General features: G+C 42.4%; 1 protein-coding gene across 10 annotated transcripts in view; it reads right to left on the reverse strand.

Annotated features, from left to right (window-relative positions):
• The window catches only part of unc-104 (kinesin family member unc-104), a 136,244-nt gene that overhangs the window by 44,557 nt on the left and 69,837 nt on the right, over window positions 1-21,850 (reverse strand). For 9 of the 10 annotated variants that reach the window (XM_065435531.1, XM_065435530.1, XM_065435529.1 and 6 more), the window contains exons 2-13: window positions 14,367-14,528; window positions 13,310-13,392; window positions 12,589-12,668; window positions 11,806-11,971; window positions 8,532-8,710; window positions 7,712-7,823; window positions 6,560-6,703; window positions 5,441-5,519; window positions 5,269-5,347; window positions 2,147-2,283; window positions 793-961; window positions 376-451 (exon numbers count right to left, since the gene is read on the reverse strand). In XM_065435531.1, the coding sequence (XP_065291603.1) occupies window positions 376-451; window positions 793-961; window positions 2,147-2,283; window positions 5,269-5,347; window positions 5,441-5,519; window positions 6,560-6,703; window positions 7,712-7,823; window positions 8,532-8,710; window positions 11,806-11,971; window positions 12,589-12,668; window positions 13,310-13,392; window positions 14,367-14,466 (1,404 nt within the window). In that variant the 5' untranslated portion in view covers window positions 14,467-14,528. Of the gene's footprint in view, window positions 1-375; window positions 452-792; window positions 962-2,146; window positions 2,284-5,268; window positions 5,348-5,440; window positions 5,520-6,559; window positions 6,704-7,711; window positions 7,824-8,531; window positions 8,711-11,805; window positions 11,972-12,588; window positions 12,669-13,309; window positions 13,393-14,366; window positions 14,529-19,976; window positions 20,399-21,850 lie in introns of those variants that run through there. The other variant, XM_065435522.2, reaches the window with a different exon arrangement.

Consider the following 21,850-nt stretch of genomic DNA (forward strand, 5'->3'; position numbering starts at 1 on the left):
AATTATTTTTTAACGCATTCAAGCCAATAACATGCAACCCAACAGAGTCACTGTACTATAACAATGGCACAAAAATGTCCATAGCTCTACTTCACAAACAGGGAGGTAAACATGTATATTTTCTTTTTTTTTTCATGTTATATGCATGTAATATAAAATCAAGGGGCCTGGATACACCAGGCATTTTATAACCAATCTAGTATCTCAAGAATTCACCACCAAGTTGGGACTTTTTTCAAAAGTTAGTTGCAGAGTTCACACATGCACAAAGAAAACTATCATGCTTAAGTTTACAACATGATGCTGTTCAATGTTCTTTATCACATAATTCGACAAAGAATTTACAGTAAAACAAAAGTAGCAAGCAAGTCTCACCTTTTTAGGGGAAAACACACCTACAGTGTCACCATCTTCACGGAGGGCTACGCCCATTTCAGCTAGAACCGCTTCCCTGTCACGGGAAAGGAAGAACAAAACATACATATTGTGATATAAAATGGCTCCCTTTATAGACATAAGCCTTTCATACGTAACGCTCCATTTCAATCTCACTTCAGCAATTCCATACCAGTTCAGTCCTCTCTAATTCATAGAAACAGAAATGTCTTAATTAGACATGCAATAGCTTCAGAATTGTTTCGAGGCTTCATCAAGAACTCTGGTGAACTGCTGCTCCAGAGAAGGATTACAGCAATGCAACACTATTGTTCTTCAAAATACAAGCGTTCCTGCTATTTGATTTTTGCACTGCCTGTGTGCTGAATGACACGATGACTCAGGATGATAGCCTACCTCTGTAGCCGTATGGCCTCTGTCTTCTTCAGCTTTTCTTCCCAGGTCTCATTGAGCTCAGCAATAAGCTTCTCAGACTCCTGGAGCTGCTCTATTGCATTCTCCGAGGCCGCAGAGACGGATAGGTGCGGTTTCCGCTTGCCAGTCTCCACATTCATGTTGTCATCAGCTGCCATGTCACAACATTACAGCTCAATTAAGTAATGCACACTGCTGGTTACTGTCCTAGCCTAAAGAGCAGCAACCAGCCATATTTTGCAACGTTGGCTAAGCTTAAGCTTTCTCTGCAACAAGCATCAACACCAATGCATGGTCATCCTAATAGCATACTACAAGTGGTTATGCAGTGCAATTGACTTCCAATGAGACCACCTCTAACAATGACCGGTTATCACAACAGTCTCCTTCACCAGCGCAAAGGACAAGGACGAGACGAGTGCAGATACACAGCGCTGAACTTACAGCTGGTTTTATTGAGGCGATTTCCACTGCTTAAATACGGTGGCAACCAATCTCAAATGAAAATACACAAAGACACATAAAATTGGCGGGAATGACAGTACCTGAGCATAGGGCTACAGTGACACATGAACAGCTGTGCACGTGTTTCCTATTTATCTTCAAGAAAATGCAGTTCTTTTTCTGACAGAGATACTGAGGCTGTGCTTATGCATTTGTCTTTGAATTTGTGGATTTCATGGGCTTAAAAAGTCTTTCTAGTGATTTTTGTGTGATTATCTGACAACACGCAGCAGTGACTGACAATGGGATAACAGGGCAATTTCTTCTTCTTCTTTCTTTCTTCCGTGCAGTCTCTGCAATGAATGCCCAGATGACCAGATACGATGTTGCTCACGTTGTTATGTTCCCTTAGCCAGTCGTTGAGGCAGTGACCAGTTTGCCTCTTGTAATGCTTGCCACAATATGTGTGTCTTTGTGCATTTTCATTTGAGATTGGTTGCCACCGTATTTAAGCAGTGGAAATTGCCTCAATAAAACCAGTTGTAAGTTCTGTGCTGTATATATGCACTCATCTCATCCTTGTGCTTTGCACTGTTGAAAAAGAATAATATATAGCAGTGTAAATATCCCAGTGACTCTCCCTAAGGATGCACAGCATTCCAGGAAAATATATACTGCCTTACTTTGATTACAATAGCTAATGCAGCCTTTGCAAAGACATACAAGTGATTACGCTCAAGTTCAGCACCATGCTACCCATATCTATTAGCCCAAGTGGCATGACCCCATGCTGTTCCTTCTAGTCTAACAGCAATAAGTATAACCACGTTTAAGTAAAAGGAAAGGAACAAGCAACATGGCAGCAACCAAGCACAATTTGAAAGCAGCTCACCATCAACATCGATCCCTTCAGCCAGCAGCAGGTTTTTGAGACGAGAAATCTCATCCTTGAGCTCCCTGATGAGTCGAGCATTGGCATCCTCATTGACGACAGCTTTGCAGACTATCTGCTTCGCTCTGTCAGCATACCTGCATGCGAGCATTAACAATGAAGTATGGCTTAGGTAAAGGGCATTATGATCTGCACAAAGTGATCATCGCCATCAGTTAGACAACAACAGCACTTTTCACACAATTGGTAGGCTCTAAGATGAACATGTTTTTTTCTTTTCTTTCCTTTTTTTTGTGTGTGTGCAGGGCCGGCATTTTTCGTTAGCTCAGAGTCGCTTTAGGTAAGCACTAAAGAGAATCTGCTGTATTTGATACCTGCATCTATGCAGAATTCCACCTAATGTAATGCATTCTGGATAACCTTGTCTTTATCCTTTAGCAACAAAAACTGAAGATACGAAGTATAAAGCCTATACTGTGTCACTTGGCAAAATGACAGGAGCACAGAAAGCTTTTTTTTGATGAAATTTCTAAGCAGTGAAGCCACTAGTTAGGCCACTGTCACAGGGTGTTTTGCAAATAACTATTTTTGAGTTCCCCAACTATTACCTGTTTTATATGTATGACTGTGGCAGTCTTAAAGGGCCCCTCACCAGGTCTGGCCATTTTGAGCTGACAAGCACAGAGCATACAATGTGCACTAACAATCGTGTTTGCAAATAATTACATTGCTACGCGCCACGGAAAGGCCTGAAATTTCAATTCGAATGCCGTTTTCTCTTTCAATCACGGCAACCGCGCTCCAAGCCGGACGGTGACGTACTCGTGTCCCTGTGCCTACGCACTCAGGTCCACAGTGCGACATCACTCCTGGTGACACATGACTTCGAGAATTATTCAAGGCAACATCGGCTATTTGTGTGATCTGTTACTTGAATTGACAAACTGAAGTTCGGAGAAATAATAAAACATATAAACGGAGTGTCTGCATGTTTTTTTGTTTTACTTTGCGCCAAAGCAAGAGAGATGCATTTCCGCTTCGTCTGCTTGTTCCCACTGTCGTGCAGTCACGTGCACAGGTACCGAAACCATGCCATTTTATACCGTGCTCCAGCGCGTGATCATGCTATGCGATCTGCTTGTTCTGTCTCAGTATTCGTGTAGCACTGAATTACACCGGTAGTCATGTTTATTTATTTATTTATTTATTTATTTAACATTGTCCTTACAGGCCTCGTATGAGGCATTGGGTAAGGGGGGCGTTACAATAAGATTAACAGAGTATATAGAACATATAAAAGCATAATAGACATACATTATTAATTGACAGTGAAAAACTATAAGCCTATTTTATACAAGTATTAAAAGCATTGTACAACATAACAAGGTCTGGAGTGTACATATTAGAAAAAAACAAACGATACAGTTTCTTTAATAAACAATGAAAAATAATGTTGCCACTCTAGTACAAATAATAACAATACTAAAGAATACAAGAATAATGAGCGAAATGAGCTGATAAACAAGAGAGCACATAACTGGAATAAAAAAGGAAAAAAGCATCGTGCACTTTATTGAAGTTGCGCGGTGGAATATGAAATGATGAGCTGGCGGAATTTATCGGGATTAGGTTCGGAGACGATGAAATCAGGAAGAGCGTTCCACAATCGAATGGCACGAGGAAGCGCCGACCAGTTGAATGCATGCGTGTTCCCGTAGATGCGTGTGAAGCTGAGGTGATTATGTAATCTGTGAGATGTGAAAGGTGCGACTTCAAGCCGTAAAGAAGATTTTCTATCCGCATAAACGTACTTGTGAAATAATGATATGAGTGCAAAATCGCGTCGAGTACTTAGTGGTTGAAGTGAAATATCAAGTTTTATTTGTGAGATGCTTGAATTGTAAGTGTAGTTACGCGAGATAAACCTGGCGGCCCTATTTTGAATTGATTCTAATAAGCTGATTAGGTTGTTATGATGGGGTGACCAGATTGGGGAGGCAAATTCGAGCTGGGGGCGAACAAACGTCTGATAAGCTAGCTTACGGATGTTAGAGGGCGAATTACGTAGATTTCGGCGTAAGTACCCCAGTGATTTGGAAGCATTAGCACATATAGTAGTAATGTGATGGGCCCAGGAAAGGCTTGGTGCGAGATTAATGCCTAAGTATTTGTAGGAAGTAGCTACAGAAATTGGGTTATTATTTACGTTATATTGGAAGGATGAGATTGAGTGTTTACGGGTGAAGGACATTACTTTGCATTTAGACGAATTAAGATTCATTAACCAAGTGTTACACCAATCGAATATGCGATGAAGGTCGTTTTGAAGAATGAGGTGGTCATCGGGGCTGGTTATAGGGCGGTAAATAATGCAGTTAAATAATGCAGTAAATAACGCACAGTTTTGCACAGCGTGCAAAACTGTGCGCTGCGCGAAACCAGACAATCACAACAACCCATGCGCAGCGCCAAAAAAAAAATAAAGTGAGGAGAAAAAAAAATGAAGGTGGGGCCCGTGACATATGCGCCATGCGATCCTCAAGGTCCGGTATAGGAGAACCAAGGGAAGGAATTTCGCTTTCAGAGGCTAGACGGGGCCAGTGGAGAGAGTGTCTCACTATGCAGTGGATCTTGCCTCCTGAATTGATGGGTTCGTGGCACTTAAATATTTCTATCTCGGCTATTAACGAGCCGATTTGAACAATTTTTTGCGGCAGAATGCTCCCTAGGGGACACATAACAACTTTCAGTGTATGACCAGAATTTGCTATGGGGCCTGGTGAGGGGCCCTCTAAAGAAGCATATATTTCACTGCACTATATGATCACAAATTCAATAGACCTCTCCCTGAGTATGTCACACATCGCTGGTGACATCACATAATTACATCACTGGAGCACATGTTGTGGCTCTGATTGGCAAAACATCGCCTCTGCCAGCTCTCGGCGAGGTGCAGTCGCACAGTGTTTGGTCCGGGTGTTGTGAGTTTTGTGAATGAGTTCTTGGGGGTCATGACGTAGTGTAGATTCCATTCAACCATAGGTCAAAATCAGATGAACGTGACCAACAGAGGCCAATTCTCTGGATGTTGGATGGTTAATTCTCTGCACAGCAGAGCTCACCTCAGCGTGCTCAAGGTCTCCTCGTAGTTGATGTCAGCCGGGCTGATTGCCGCAATCATGGCTGTTTTCGAGTTGCCACCTGAAGCAAATAAACCCGTGTATGGTTAATCCGCTGATGACGATTAACAAGGTGTTGCAAACATAGGTCTCATGCACACTGTTATCAACATACCCAGATTTTCCCTTAGAAGCCAGGTCAAAACTGAATCCCGGTAGGGAATGAAGTCGCCCTTGCGTTTCTTCTTGGTCGCCTACAAGTGAAAAAAGAAAGTGTGAGTCACCAATAATAAATCCAGCAACTGCTAGAGCTGCATCATTCTGTCAGCCTGAGTACATACAGCTGCACACTTTAGATGTGCCAAGTATGACTTAAGAAGCATAATAGACAAAACTGAAATGAAAGAAAAAGGCAGATCAGGACCATCGCAATAGTACTCACCGCCTGGTTCATATCCGATGCATGTAGAAAGAAAGGACATGGATAATGTTAAAGCCTTCTCAAAATTTCATAAACAATGAGAGAGGAGAACTTGTGGCTGGGATAGTTGGTAATTCATCTTGATAAACAGCTCGAGGGCGAAAAACACACTTACATGCACGCATGCACGCACGCATAAACATCCAAGAAACTCCCCACCCAAGTGCACTTTTTTTCGGAAGGGAGCCTTTTTTTAATGTTTGTGTGCATGTGTGCGCATATGCAAGTGCGTTTCTTATGCTTTTAAGTTTTCACTGAAAAAGGAATCTTAGATAACCCTAGGATATAAAGAATAGAATAGTACATAAAGATTCCACAATTGCCTTCTAAAGTCACTCTGTATAGTTGTGCAGAACACATTTAAATAAACTATTGAATATTCAGATGAACACAGATAAGCAGTTTAATTTGAATAAAGAAAAACAAAAAGGTGCAATATTGCTCCATTAAACTGAGAAAAGATATATTTGGAGAAATTGGATGATGAGAAGCGCAGATTAGGCTCTACATAATTTTACAAAATTATGAGGAGAGCACAATGTCATGATTCTCAGTCCCAATCCTCCGCCAGAGTTGATCAGTCATTCCCCAAAGCTCGCATAAGAATAGCACTGGTCTTGATAAAAATAATAACGAAGCTAAATAGTTTTCACAAATTATCAACAGGTGTGATATGTCTCAGTTTTCAAACCCCGGCCACCATCATACCCTAGTGGACATACTCAAAGACAGTGTCTGCGAGGAAAGAGTGAATAACACTAAGAATAAAATTATGCGAATGCCAAGTGAGATGAATGCAAAAGGAATTAGTACCACTTCAGCGAGCGCCGAGATGACCTTGCCCAGAGTGGTGAGCGACTTGTTGATGTTTGCTCCTTCCTTCAGCCGAGTTCCTTGGGCCCCTGTGGAATCGGCCCGCTCGCTTCCAGCTAGATCCACCAGGCTAATCTTGCTCACCTGAGGGATGAAAACACAACAACAGAGGTGACACTTCTATCCATTATTTGAGTTTACACCATGCAAAGTATGTGCCATAATCAATTGCTGACGACTACTGAACAGCAGTTTCAGGTAATGCACTTCACCAAATCTGTCACCACTCCTAATGTCACGGCTTTTGTACAGTGAGAAATCAGACTTTCACAGCAACGTATGGCCTACTGCACACTTCATTTATGACAAAGTTGGAAAATCTAACTGATAATGGTACATGGCTTGTACCTTGCCTTACTCTTTACACCTCTAATATATGATGTATTAGGCAGGCACTTATCATAATGAATGGCACTATCATTATGAGTGAACGGCACAGATAATTAGCTCCACCATGCTTTCAGTTAGAAAGAAGCATGCAGTGATATTACACACAGGCAATACTAGTGAAAATTAGTTTAAGGAATACCACGCTTTCTTATTCACACTTATTCTATAATACTATCACAATAATTGAAAAGCTCACAGGAGGAGCAAGTTTGTAATGTTGCATGTTAGAAAGCAAGGGTAGAAACCTGACAGTGAACAAAACAAAAGCACCTGTAAAAAAATGAAACAGAACAATCTGAATTATCTTCCATGCCCCATTTCTCATAAGACTTCTCAACCAAAAATTACACATTAGATCCACATGACATAATTTGTTGTAAACAACTTAACTGTCATGACAATCTATATTTCAAGAAATGCAAAACGTTAGTCTTGTTGGTAATTAACACAGTTGGTTTCCTAATTTGTTAGCATATCTTATGGCCTCACTGTTAAAAAAATATTATAAAGCTGAACAACTACAAACCATTTAGAGATTCTAGCATCAAACAAAAAAGTGGCAAATCGAGCTTACAAGAGAACTGTTGCCTAAAGTAACTTTTGAAGAAACTTGCACACATATTCTACAGATTTCAAAGAGCGGTTAAGCATATCCTTCATAGTGGAATGTTGTTGCTCTTGGAACTGGACTTCTCAACTTACCCGTTCTGTGGCAAGACCTGTGTCCTTGTCCGTCTTCCTTTGGGTAAAAATGATGGTGAACACAGCATGTGAGCGACTGCTGGTCTCATTCATGTTGGTGGCTGCTACAGTCCTGCATTCAGTGATAGTAAAGATATCTTTAAATCAATGAAGCAACTTGCATTGAGAAAAACTGGTTGATTCTGAAATTGGAAAGTTGTACCAGAACTGTGCGTAAAAGCTCTAGGGGCTCCTTTCAATTTGCCAAAATTTGGAAAGTAGGAGTTTCTGCATTCTGTCCTTATTTGAGTACAGTGCCTGTAGCCAAGGATCCATCGTGCAACCTTGTGCTGAGTGGAATAACCCTATGTTCTTGCAGCCACTGTGCCAGATTACACATATGAAGCTATACATCTAATTAAGTTAAAACTTCAGAAGAAATTGCAAAACAAGAAAATAAATGTTTTCTTTACTTGATTTCTTTCATGAAAGTGCAAAACATTATTACAAATTTAGTTTCATCCTAATGTTCAACTGAGGGTGCACATGAACTGGTTTTGTTGCCTTCATACATAAGAGGATGAATATCCTGCTGGGAGGTGATGGTCAAAACCCGGTTGTCACATTCAACCACGACTCCAAACTTTTATTCTCTTATGTTTCTATGATCTGATCCAACATTTTCAGAGTCAAAACAAGAATGTACATGGTGCCACATGACAAGTTATTATGTGACAGCTGGCCGTAGGTTAGATGCCTCAAATGTTTTCACTGAAGCAAAAATTTCAATTTCAAACTTAGCCGTGGTCAGTGGAGTGTTTAAAGCTATACGCATACATACCTGGCCTTGTTGCCTTCATCCATGAGCGAATGGATGTCATGGTAGGAGGTGACAGCCAACTTGGAGAGGTCCTCTACGTAGGGACCCAGCAGAGGGTGCTCACGGACTCGTAGGTTGTTCTTGGTCTTTGGGTTAAGAAGGTCCCGCACTCGCTCGCAGTAAATTTCCATGTAGCTCACCTGTCAAGAGACCAGGTAAAGTCGACACGGGCATGTACAGACATCATCATATCATTCCCAATGTCTCACAGATAGGGTATAGCTAGGAGAAAGAGTAGTGACCTATTATGGTCACATAAAGTAACAGGTTCGCTTGATAGAAAAACCTTATACACCCTCAGGAAAAGCCACACAACCTCAGAATATCTTGGGATGATAAGCTGCTGTACAGAGCACAATATGAACATCACCACCACCTCCAAAACAAAACCCTGTGCCACATTCTAAGGGCCTGTTTCTACCACTTACCAACCGTGTAGCCTTGCACAAGCAAAATTGCTCATGCAAGACTCAACATGTAGCCATATGTAATAAACATCATTAAAAGCACTACATTCATTACAGAAACGAGTCCACATTAAAGCTATTGTTCAGTGGCAATGCTTGCACGCAACAACCACCATAATAAACCTTAAAATGAAAGCAAGTCAATGAACTTGAAGAGTTAAGTGCTGAACACACATAAATGCAAAAACTGTATATGTTTTACAAGCTAAATGTCATGCTGTGGAGAACTATGGTATTGACATTATGTTTGCATGCTTGGTTTCAGCCAAAGGATTGAAACCTTGGAGGTCATAACTTTCGGAAAACTCGAAAACCTGCCGTACAAGGCCTGTGCTTTCTCATTGTGCATGCCACTTAAAATAACGCTACTGAAAGCCACCACTATTCAATAAGAGATGCAAAGTACTATTGTGCTGGTTTTACAACATAATAAGCAGTTTATAAGCTCTGTAAATATTACTCATAGTACCTTCATGCCATTCTTTTCTGTCACAACATCACAACATTTCAATATTTGCAAGTCTAGCACATGGATTCACTCGTAAGAAAGAAACCTAAAGTAAACAAGTAAACTCAGCTGAAAACATTATGCCTCTATCAAACAGTCTGTGTGCTCCAGCTCCAAGGATAAACGCCTCTCATGCACTACAATAAATGCCTCCAATGCCCTTCTCTACATGTTTGAGGGAGCCAGAACAAAAGAGTGCCAGTTTTCAAACTTGAAAAGACCGAAAGTTGAGAAAAAAGAACACAAAGAAGCTTAAAGAGAGCAACAATAAGGCGATGAGGTCACAGAGGAGCCAAGTCGGCATTCCTTAAAGGCTCAGCGGGAGACAAAACGCCAAGCAGAAAATGGCACTTCCGCAATGGGCACTGAGCCAAGACACCAGTTGGGCAAGAAGCCAGGACGACAGTCACAAAGCAGTAAAGGTTGAAAGAAGGGTGGGGGAAGGAGCGGTACCGATTATTCATCCGTGCTTCCCATTGTTTCCAACGTCCCTTTCCTTTCCTTACTTTCCCACACCAGTTTAACATTTCGTCCACTTGTCTTGTCATTAGTGTGCTACATTGGCAAATGGAGCATGCAAATGAGTGAAAAATAGCACTGGTGGTGCAGGGGTTTTTTTTTTCCTTTTTTTTAATACAGACATTCATGAGTGGTTGAAAATTAGTAGATGGAGGGGAGGGGACACTGTTTGCAAAGTCGTATAAACATTATATTTTTCTAATTTAAGCATAAATGCTTATGATTAGCTGGTACAATTTAGCCTAGGACACCTCAAAAAGAACATGAAGTGGTTTCATTAACAGTGCTGCCTTCCTGCCTAAGTAGAGTGGAGCAAAGAGAAATTAGGAAAAGGGAATGTTGGCGGGGGCACTTTGTGTGTGTGTGACCAGGTGGCCATTCATAATAGCAAGCAAATGAACCTGCACAAATTACCTCGACACCGTTTTCACACCTATATATTTTTTAAATCAGATTTCACTGCTTAAAAACGATTAATGTGATATGGCCTTGTCAGCAATGTCGTGTAATCCATATGGCTTAAGAAAATGTACATGCAGGTTATGAGTTTCCTACATAAGTTATCATTTTCAAAGTTTGCCTTTTCCATACTAACAGCCTCCGTAACCTAGCATGTATTCGACTAGCCTGCAATCAAACACTCCCTTAGAGATCAGCCTTTCATCACAGCCAAGGACGGAGGAGCAGGGTTAGAACCATGAGTGACTACAAACCCAAACAACACACCATTTGTCTTTGGCTGCATTTAAATTAAGATCTTACAAGCACTTTGGTTATAGCACTTATGTAGACAATGATAATACATATTTTGCTTACAGTAAATTACTATGCAGAGTGACGTGTGCTGTTAATTTTGTACTAAATAACGTATCACAGAAAATTAATAGCCGGGTGAAGCTCTTATAACTCATGAACTATCATTTACATGGTTTGCAAGCCTACATGCAATACAAACATCAATCATTTGCATAGATTTGTACACTTTCATTCCAGCACTAGCCCCATTGTTTGGGTTTCTTAACACCACAAAGCCCAAAATCACCTATCTACATCAAGAAAAATTTGAAGAAATTGTTTACCATTACTTCTGGCCATAGAGAGTAGATTTATACAAAAGAAGGCACAAAACGTTATCCAAGTAAAAACTTCATTAGCATGGTAAAAATTAATTTGTAATTGGTTCACTGATGTATCCACAACTGAAATCTCACTCTAGCATATCAATCACGCAGGTATGTGCCTTGCATTAAGCATCAAACTGCATTTGCATAAGGTATCAAATTCACAGCTGTATCATACACTGCCAGATGCATGTGCAGCAACCACATCAGTTATGGAACGTGTTCAAGCTTTCTAACGACACATGCACCACCCCCATAGCCAGAGTATAAAAGCACTAGGACAGACTTCAACGAACATTCTTTTTTGTTACCGATGATCAAGTGACTGTATCAAACGCTTCCTTCAGCTGCAACAATGATGACAAGGATGAGATTTTGGGTTGGCACAGCAAATTACTGAGCCCAGTACACTCAGCACACCAAAAAAAAGAAAAGATATCTCAAGCTTTTTGGAGTTAATGAGAATTCGCAACCCACCTTCTGCTCCTTTACAAGTGCACTGAGAATGCGTACAACCTTTGGGTAATACCGAATCTCCAGTGCGATTGGTGCCGCACAACTGAAAACACAGCATGCAGACCCCATGGTTATGGGCACCAGGAGCCGTCCTCCATGCTCACCTCGACAGAGTAGAGCATGTCCTCGGATACGTCCTCTTTGATTTTGCGGAAGAGGTCCTTGCAGATGTGCGGGATGATGCCTTCCTGCCCTTCCTCCTGACGCCCCATCATGGTGTAGCTTTTCCCTGCACCTGTCTGCCCATAGGCAAAGATGCATACGTTGTACCTGCCCAAAGGGGAGAAAAAATAGGAGAATAGTATGTCTCTATTAAGTTTCCAGAAGCACCGCCTTGTATGAGACAGAAGTCAGAAAGTCATCTGACATGAAGTGCTACAATAAAGATGGCAGGTAATGTTCACTGGCTCACTTAAACACACATGCATTAGCTGTAGCTTGTAGACTGTTCTTCGAACAGCTACAGATTTTTTTTTTTACCTTAGGCACTCCAATATCAACGTTGTGAAGTAAATGTTCCATATGAAGTAAACATTCCGTAAGCATGGTATCTCTGCATTATGCAGTAGGACTATACTATACAACGAGCATGGTCTAATCATCACGCAAATTAAGTGATGCCCGAATTCCACAATGCTGTCATTAGTAGCCTGCTGCACACACTTAACCACATGAAAACATTGGTTTCAAATGACCGCACAAGGAAAGCTATAGCAAGATGGCAAGGTTGGTGAGTTGGCATTTTAAAGGTTCTAAACAGTGGAAACAAAACAAGAGTACCATCACACTTTTATTTGTACACCTTTGTTCTCATTTCATTCATGCTTTAAGATAAATAGAAACTGCTATGAGCATCCTCACAATCTGGTTGTGAATATTTCCCTTACCCTTCAAAGGAGTGCAGGAGCATCTCTTCTCCAATGTCATCATAGACTTTGTCTTGGGTAGCAAAGTGAACGTCTGTGGGCTGAAAGCAAAAAGTCAGAGAATCGCATTCAGATCACACATCCCTTTCAGTCTATGATTCGTGTGACTGACAACAACATATACAGTACATTGGTCTATGACCTGCACACTACATCCTGTGTTTTATTTTATTAAATTTCATCTGCCCTTCACGAGGAACAATTAAGTTAATAGAGCTGTACACTGCAGATGCAAGCAGGACAACAGTGAATCGGAAATATACTAGAGCATAACAGCATTTACATACACACATGGCTCCAGTATAATTGTGCTGCACCCATGATAAACACAATCATTGGCTCTCAGTAGCTTTGCAAACCCTTTGCAGAGCTTCTCAAATTTAAGAATATGAATTAAATTAAAAGAATAAAAAACAGAATACGACTCCTCTATCATCTATAAACTGCTATAATACACTCAGTAAATTTTGCACAAATTTAACTGTTCGCTTGCCATTGTGGCATCATTGGTATTAGGCACACCCTTCAAGTTAGGACATGTTTAGTTTTCCTGGCCAGATATTTAAAACATGTGTTCATGCGAGCAAAGAGCATGAACAGCATGTGTTCACCTATGTTTCCAAGCATGCAGCTCTCTGCATAAGAGGCACAGCGCATAAAAAAAGACAGGGGGCAAACTTACATCATGGGACCAATATGAATAGTCATAGTTGAAACTTTTTGCGGCTTCCTTGCAACCGGGTGGTGCCTTGGGATTTGTGATTGCTGCAAAACATAGCCCACTTCTCGATTCCACGCAGTGGCACAAGTGTTCAACTCATCACATACAGTAAATACAGTGCTCACTCACATGCTGAGATTTTTCCAAAATACAGTGCAGACTAAGCGCTGAAATACACTTCATCGATAGATACTTTGGAACAATTGCCAAGTGAGTGAGCACAAATAAAAGCATTTCAAAGAAGAAGAACAGTTTCAGTGTTATATATGCATAATGAACATTTGTTACCATGCAGCTACTTGAAAAAGAGAACATCTCAATGCAGCCAGACACAGCAACTCAAACATTTTAGGACGGCAATCTTGCTGTTTCATAACAAGAGAAGTGGTACTGAGAAGACCTAAAAGTCCTACAAGACTACAAGAAGAGAAGACCTACAAGAAAATTATTAAATGAGCCTGTGCTTGTCACCTCAACCTTTCTCAAGTAACAGACTATACTCTAAGGGTGGTGCCACACTCTGCACCGCTTAGGACAAGACTGAGAATGGCATATTGTCAATGGCTGCATCGCAGAAAAGCAACAGAGGCTGCCAGGATACATAATCTCAGTATGTAGCCTAACAATTGTCGTCGTTCTAGTGTGACAGACTCACTGAAAAAAAAAAACATTATTCATGGAAAATGGTGGCCAACATGTTGGCCAACGAACTATACTATATGCTCATATTGATACTTTTTGTGCGCAAACAAACAGGGACGAAGAATAGGGGCAACACAAGGACGAGCGCTTGAAGCATAGTAAGAATTAGTGAAGCATAGGTGTATTTACAAGGTATTTAAAAGCTGCAGCAACGCTGCATACACAAGATGGCTGCCCAAAATAGCCACAAGCCCTTCTCGCCAAATTGCCTTTGTTCATAGTCACACAATGCCCCACTGCTCCATAACAATATAGTATTTTTGAGGTCGCATGATACTGACAGTACAGCACATAGACAACCTTACAGCATATGTACCTGTTGTGTTTCCACTCATAGAAATGATGCACTTGCAGTCCCTGCTCGTCTCGCGGTTGTTGAAGGGCCGCACCCTCACTGCCACTTTCACAGACGACATGGCCACCTCCTCTCAAGAGCAACAAGGGCGAGGAGGTGGGCACAGATGGCTGGGAGCTCGGCCTGCACGTGAGAAACACCAGAGTAAGTAAATGGTTAACGATGGTTAGAGAGAGAGAGAGAGAGAGAAATAAGGGAAAGGTAGAGAGGTTAACCAGAAAAAGTCCGGTTTGCCACCCTGCACAGGGGAAAAGGGAAATAGCATTTAAAAAGATATAGCAAGGAAGAAAAAAGAGTATATATAAATGGGAATCGACGCACAAAATTGAAGCAGCACATGCACTATTACAGTCTCTCTCACAGGCCCATACACTGCAGGGCTACAAGGGATGCTGTTGTAGAGGTTTCCAGATGAGGAAATTTCAGCCACTTATGGTTCCTTAACACGCACCCAAACTGCAGTGTACAAGCATTGTTGCATTCTATAACAATTGCCGCAACGGCCGGGAGTCAAACCTGCTACCACAGGGGTGATATGCCATAGGCATGGTACGCAAGCATGATATGTGTATAAGTGTTCTCTCTAAGGATTGCAGGCATAACAGCTATAGCTGTTATTTCTGTTTTCCTTTCGTATTGTGGAAATGTCGCTACGAGCAGGCATGCACCACATTATTTTTGGTGAGTCTTTCTGCACGTCATGCTTTTGGTTTCGGCTTCCACAGGTGGCATGCAGTGTCACATAACAAGCCCTTAATGTCGTGCGAGCAAGAGTGATGACGTATCTGGTGTTAATATTGCACTATTAGGAGTGAAAATGCCTCCCTGGAAATGTCTCACATACAAGACTTGACAAACATGTTTGCATCCTATGTCAGTCATAGCAATTAACATTGCATGCTCTGCAACATTTCTGCATTCATTTCTCTGCCTTTACTGCATAAGCCCACACAAAATCAACAGACAATGAAGTCAAGAAAAACACAGGCTGAACACGTGTCCAGTGTGCCACGCCCTGACTATACCATTAGGTGCAACATCGCACATGCGATGCAGAAAATGTCGGTTCAACTACTATTAATGGCAAGTTGTCTTTTCGTCCACTTTCATTTCACTTTTCTTTTTGTTATTTATAATTTCCCCTATGCTTTCTTTGGCTTCATTGTTAGTTGAATTCATTGGTTGCAGCTAACTAAAGATTCAGCCCCTTGGTTCCTCTTACTCTTCCTTGCTCATTTCATGTGCACACAGCGCTGTGGTATCAGTTGCACTAGATTTGACTCATCAGGAAGCCAAAGCCATGCATAATAATGCTTTTCATTGAAGTTATTCCACCTGTGGATGCAAAGTATACACACTGGCTGAGTGTGAGAAGAATACAGAAATCCGAGGGGCTTGGTTTTTTTATTAGCCACGACCAGATGAAGTAATAAACAATGAAGCCAGGGAAAGAATAGGGGAAGCTAACTGTTGTGTTCAATCGAAATGTAGACATAATAAGGTAAAGGAAAATGAAGGTGGGCAAAAAGATAACTTGGAGAATAGGGCATGCCTTGATGCCATGAGGTGGAATACAAGGGTTTATGGGCTAGTTGCCTGCTCACTTACTACGAGATGTCAATGTTCAAAAAGGGACGTTCTACATATGCCGCCTTGGCCTTCAGTGGTGCTGGCTAACATTTTAAGCGCTAATCTTGGCACATCTACAAATACCCAAGAAAGCAGATGGGAGCTAGGGAGGCTGCCACAGTAGCTGAATTGGTAAACCACTGCACGCGTAATGCAAAAAATGTGGTTTCAGCTCCCTCCTGGGCAAGCTGTCTTTAAGCCCACTTTTATTTCCTTTGAACTAATTATTTATACATTTAAATTAAACGTAATCGCTAACTTGCCCTGGTCTTTTGTTCGCTTCATTGCCTGTTGCAGCCTACATTAGCAGAGTGGGTGCTACGATTCGCGGTCAGTAGCTGTATCGTTGCGCAGCTGTCTGTGCTCCTCTCTCTCTCTCTCTCTCTCTCGTTTTTTTTTTCTTGAGATAATGAGTGGAGAGGCGAGTTCGGGGAATAGCACACCCCGGTGGTTGTACTGTTCAACCTGAAACCCATCTCATATTTTCTCCAAAGTGTTCAGTAAATGCTTCACGACTGCCTCATGAATCTCATGTATATGTTTGCTTTTTCGATACCCATAATTCTTCACCATTATTCGTCAAAAGACTGACAGCTGTCTTGGTGGCTTCGTGTTGGTTCTAGTCAACAAGTATTGGGATTGGCCTCCGTGGTTGCACGCTGGCGGGTTGTAGGGAGTTCATGTTGGATGCACAATGAGACCAAATCACAGCAAGTGCTGCCCATCAGTAATTCAGCAATGTGCAAGTAATTGTTCAGTAAATAAATGCCAAATAAGCCGAATCGGGAAAATTTCTACAAATATTCTATGTACTTGCATAGTCTCTCCGGCATGAAAGAAGTGACTACATCTATGCAAAATTATAAAGTTTATTCCTATAGAGAGAAAACACAAATAAAATTTCAATCTCTGTGCCACATTAATGCTAAAGTGGTGAACATAAAGTAATAAAATAATTTTCCTTTTTTGCAAAATGACAACAACAAAGTGCACCTGTCACCAAGCAACAGTCATTGTTTAATTCAAATAACCATATTATAAAATAATAGGCTGTCCTTTTATTTATTTATTTATTTAGTTAGTTAGTTAGTTAGTTAGTTAGTTATAGTTAGTTAGTTAGTTAGTTAGTTAGTTAGTTAGTTAGTTAGTTAGTTAGTTAGTTAGTTAGTTAGTTAGTTAGTTAGTTAGTTAGTTAGTTAGTTTCACTCCCTTAAGTAAAAGAAAAGAAAAGTAAGAATTCATCCAAGGTACTAACACCTGAAGGCCACAGCATAGTAAGTTTCCCATCAGTGGGACCTCAGAGGTGACACTTTCAGGAAATACTACAATGGCTCAATAGTTTACCTATGACTTGCAACAAACTAAAGCTGAAATGTACAGAGACACCACAGCAAAGAAACAGTCATGGTGTTTATTCCACTCCACACTGTTTCAATATTCAATAATTTATTTCTAGACAGACAATTGATTTCTAATTGGTTTCTGTCGTTCTTGAGTTGGTTTCCAGACAATGCATTAGATATATCTACTGCTTGTGTACGAAAATAAAAAGAAAAATTTGTTGCATTCTCTGAGTTGTGACAGCAAAGAGAGACTTAAAATACCTAATTTGTGAGAAGTTGGTGGGGGCTATTTGAGGCTTCTTTAATGTGGTTAACTATAATGAACAGCACAGGCAAACAAAATGCATAAAGAAAACAATTTTTTGTGAATTCCTGTATACACAAGCTAGACTTACTTGTCATTTTTCAGTTCTGTTATTATAAAGCTATGTGTAAGTCACTGATACAGAACGAAAAGAAGAAAAAAATGTTGTGATCCACTTTTAAACATCACAAATTTGCGCTACAGGAGACTTATTGCATTCAATACAAACAAATTTTCACTGCAGTGCAAACTTGCTGAAAGATATTGGAATGAACTGATCAACAAGTACGACGAAAATGCACAAATAAAAGACCTCAGAGATCAGACTGTTGTGACGTGTGAATGTGTATAAATGAGTCATAAACATATGCACAAGTGTTTGTCAAGGCCATGTAGAAACAAATCTTCCAAAGTTCTCTGGACCGAACACTCGATAGAAAGCATCAGAACTAAAAGTATATGAGCCAGCTGTCATTCTAATTACATATATATCACGGCCTTGAAATGTCAATTAATTAAGCGCTATATGAACAAATGATCAAAAACACTTAAAGAAACATGGAAATTTAAAGCGGTGCACCACGCATCATACTCTTCGCGAAATCAGAGAAAAAAATCAAAACCAAACGGAACAAAATTCAGGAGAGAAGAAAGCAAAAGCAACCGTATGGAAAAGGCAGCAAACGCCCCCTTTACTATAAACGGTGCTGAAAATGCGAGATTTTTAAGCCTAAACCTTCGCTTGCTCCTTCACTCGTATTGCCAAATGCGCTGTTTACTAGTCCAGCGATACTAAAACTACTAAGTCGAGTCGATTTCGCAAGGCGACTCGGACACCCGCCGACACATGAGTCATGCGGCGCGACGACACTGTAAGTGCGTACCCCCCCCCCCCCTGAGAAGCCATTTTTTCTGCATAGCGTGCGAGCGCCGCAGTGAAGGCCGCCATCTTTGAAACAAACACAACAATAAATGAGCGGAGCGTGGGCCGGCGGCGGGATGGCGATAAATGAGCGCTCGAAAGCTTCGATTCCGCTTGGGAAGGAACAGCGCAACGTCGGCTGTTCCAAAGAAAGAATCCCGCCCCATTCCAACACGCCGAGCAAGCGACAACGCAACTCAACACGCAAAAACGAACGCAGACGCGAAGACGACCGTGCGAAACACACAAATGCAGACGACAGGCGGGGCAAATAGGACCGCGAATTCAAGGACAGCGTCGCAGACAGGAAAGTTACGACGACAGCTTACAAAATGCAGGACAAAAGCATAAAGTTACGCGACGTCGAAAGAAAGGTGATCGTGCTGCTCACGTAACGATAACACCGGTCCGCCGGGCGGCTCAGTTGCGTAGGCTAAAGCCCCCGTAGGCAAGGTCAACCGCGAGTGAAGAAAACACGGTAACGCAAGCAGAAGGGCAAGGTACGCGACGTGTTCAGCAGCGTTCTTACGACGATCGCTGCAGGGTGGGCCATATGTTTTTACATTACTCGCGGTGACTACTAGAAAGGGGCGATATGTATTGCCGGCAATATGTGTTCTCTCGAAGTTGCACCCGACGTAGCCGGCTTTCGTGGAGCCATACCCGGACACAAGGAGGCGTGATTGTCGACAGGCCGCGGTCCACCTTCAGCGACCCGTTCGCAATGATTAGCAAAACATTAAGAAACAGCGCGGCGGAAACATGTTTTCCCTCTTCAGCGAAGCGCAAATGGATAAATGAGCATCGACTGCGAGTCATAAAACAAGCATCCATCATACTTACTGGCTAGCGTACACACGTCAATTAGACTAATTACGGCTACCCACGGAAAAACAAGCATAGATGTAGCTTTCTATACGTTCCAAGAGTGTCACGGGAGGTACAGTAACAACGGGATGCGTTGTAGACATCACCGCCCTTCAGAAATGAACTGCCGGAGAGTCATATTTTTATAGGTTTAGTTCTTTTTGTACACCCCTACACACAGTTCGAACTAGGTTTCGGGCTACGAAAGGCTGGTACGTAAAAATATGGAGAGCTGCTGTTAGGCCTAAACCTGGAGCGCTGACTCCGGCGAACGTTTCTGTCGGAAGGCGCAGCAGACGGCGGCTTGCGCGGCACGACTCGCAACCGCCGAAGGCTTCTGAAACTGGAATGTGGTTCGGATTTCCCAGATAAGTTGACGTAATATAAAGCGGCTCCAGAAGCGGCGGCGCCCGAGAAGAAATCGAGCACAGGTGTAGAGTATATAAATAAGGGCCAAAACGCGGCCGAATAACGGTAGCGCAGAGGACAGCGTAGGCAGCACAGACCTGCGTTCGAAGGCGACGGTGTGTCAGGGGCGGTTCAGTGTGGAAGACATGGTGGCAACGACGGCATCCTTTCGGTGCACGAGTGGACGACCGAAATTCGACGACAACGGGGTGGGGACGACAGACGCAGCGGTGCAGACGACGGGGGTCAAATCCGAATCATCCTTTCTTTTTCGGGGTGGTTGGGAAAGGCAGCGAGTGCTCGCGAAGGCGCGCCTCTCGGCCACAGATGGCGGCAGTCCGGGAGTCAACAGCGCCGGCCCCGAGCGATCCCCAATATGTCTGGCCTCCCTCTCCCTTCGGAGCCCTCCCTCACTCCCCAAAGAGGGAGCGTGCCCACCTTTCTTCTCCCCTGAAAAAGGGACGACGCTTCTGCGCACGAGCACGGAACGTGGGGAGAGTAGGGCGGACGTTCTCCGCGAGGAACGGAGAGGCGGTACTACGGTTCCAGGTGAAATCGCCACACGCCACTTGCGGTCTCAACCACAAAGACGCCCACAAGCACGTGATGTGTTTCTCTCCTTTTAGGCTACATCCATAACCTTTCCCTTGGCGGGCGGTTCTTTGTCTCCATTTCTCGCGGTCGTAGGAATGGTTTGTTTCCTTTAGAATACTCCTCGTCTGTTTGTGATGCGACATATGCGTGCACTATTTACTCTATGCTCTATTTCTATGTCTTCTTTTCGTCAGCAAGCAGACGTGTTGTCCTTCTAACAAAACAGCTGGTACCTTGATTTTTAAAATATTTTATTGTTTGCGTGTCATTTCATATTGGTAATAAGTAATACTATACATTTAATTACGACGTATAAAACTTGTCAATAGGCGCGCTCTTTATGCCAATACGAGTACGACGCTCTTACTATTATTTTATAACCCCTGTTACGCTCAGTCAGAGCATTTCTTTAGTACCTACATTTAGTGGTTTGAGTAGAGCGTTATTGGGAGGTGAATTCTGGTACCTCGCGGATGGTACGAAAGTCGGAACTCATGTATACAATAAGCAGTGCCAATCAATGATTCTTTGAGAGTGGTCACGTAAAGAGAAAGAATGCGCCATGTGGCGCTGATCCAGAGGAGCTGGCGAGATACCAGGCTATGGCTGCAACTACCTGTTATGTGACGGGCCAATCGCGGCTTCAAAACAAGCTATTTTTTCGGCTTCGCGAAAGGAACGTGATCTAGCTTTATAACGAATCTCGTGTTAACGTCTTATGTACAGTAAATAATATAAGTTAAGGTCGCTGCGTGGACGAGGCACGTATCTATCATATGTCATCGAAACGTATATTCTCTTAGCTGTTACGAAACAGTTCCGATTGTACTGATGCCGAAAAACAAAGAGGAAACAGTTGCAATTTCGTGAGGGAGGGGAACAACTAGAAGCTGTTTTACCTGACAGGCCTCGCATAAGTTCTTCGTCCATACGAATGAATGAATTTTGAAAACGGCATCATTAACATAAACTTGCCAGGGATACGCGAATAATAGACCGGAGCGACAGCCCTCGTTGGCGTTTACAAAACGACAGAGCGACACACCGAACGGGATTCCTCGCAATCTCGGACCACTCTATGTAACACGAAATCAAAACAAACAAAATATTCACAGCTACGGGAGAACCTCCGCTCCCTTCAGCGGTGATCACCGGCGGCGCAGAGGGTACACAATAGGGAGAAATAGGGACGCTGCGAGAGAGGGAACCGCGCGTGACGCCATCCGGAGCCTGACGTCACCGGAAGACGTCGGCGACCGGAAGCCGGCACAAGAGCGTCCAATGAGATTGGCGCAGACGGATCAATAAACGTCGCGGGCGGTGTTCGCCGTCTAGTAACACCGCCTTGATTCGGATAGAGCAGCGGCGAGATGCCACG

Source organism: Dermacentor albipictus, chromosome 2 (assembly GCF_038994185.2).
Source record: "Dermacentor albipictus isolate Rhodes 1998 colony chromosome 2, USDA_Dalb.pri_finalv2, whole genome shotgun sequence".
Lineage (NCBI taxonomy): Eukaryota > Metazoa > Arthropoda > Arachnida > Ixodida > Ixodidae > Dermacentor > Dermacentor albipictus.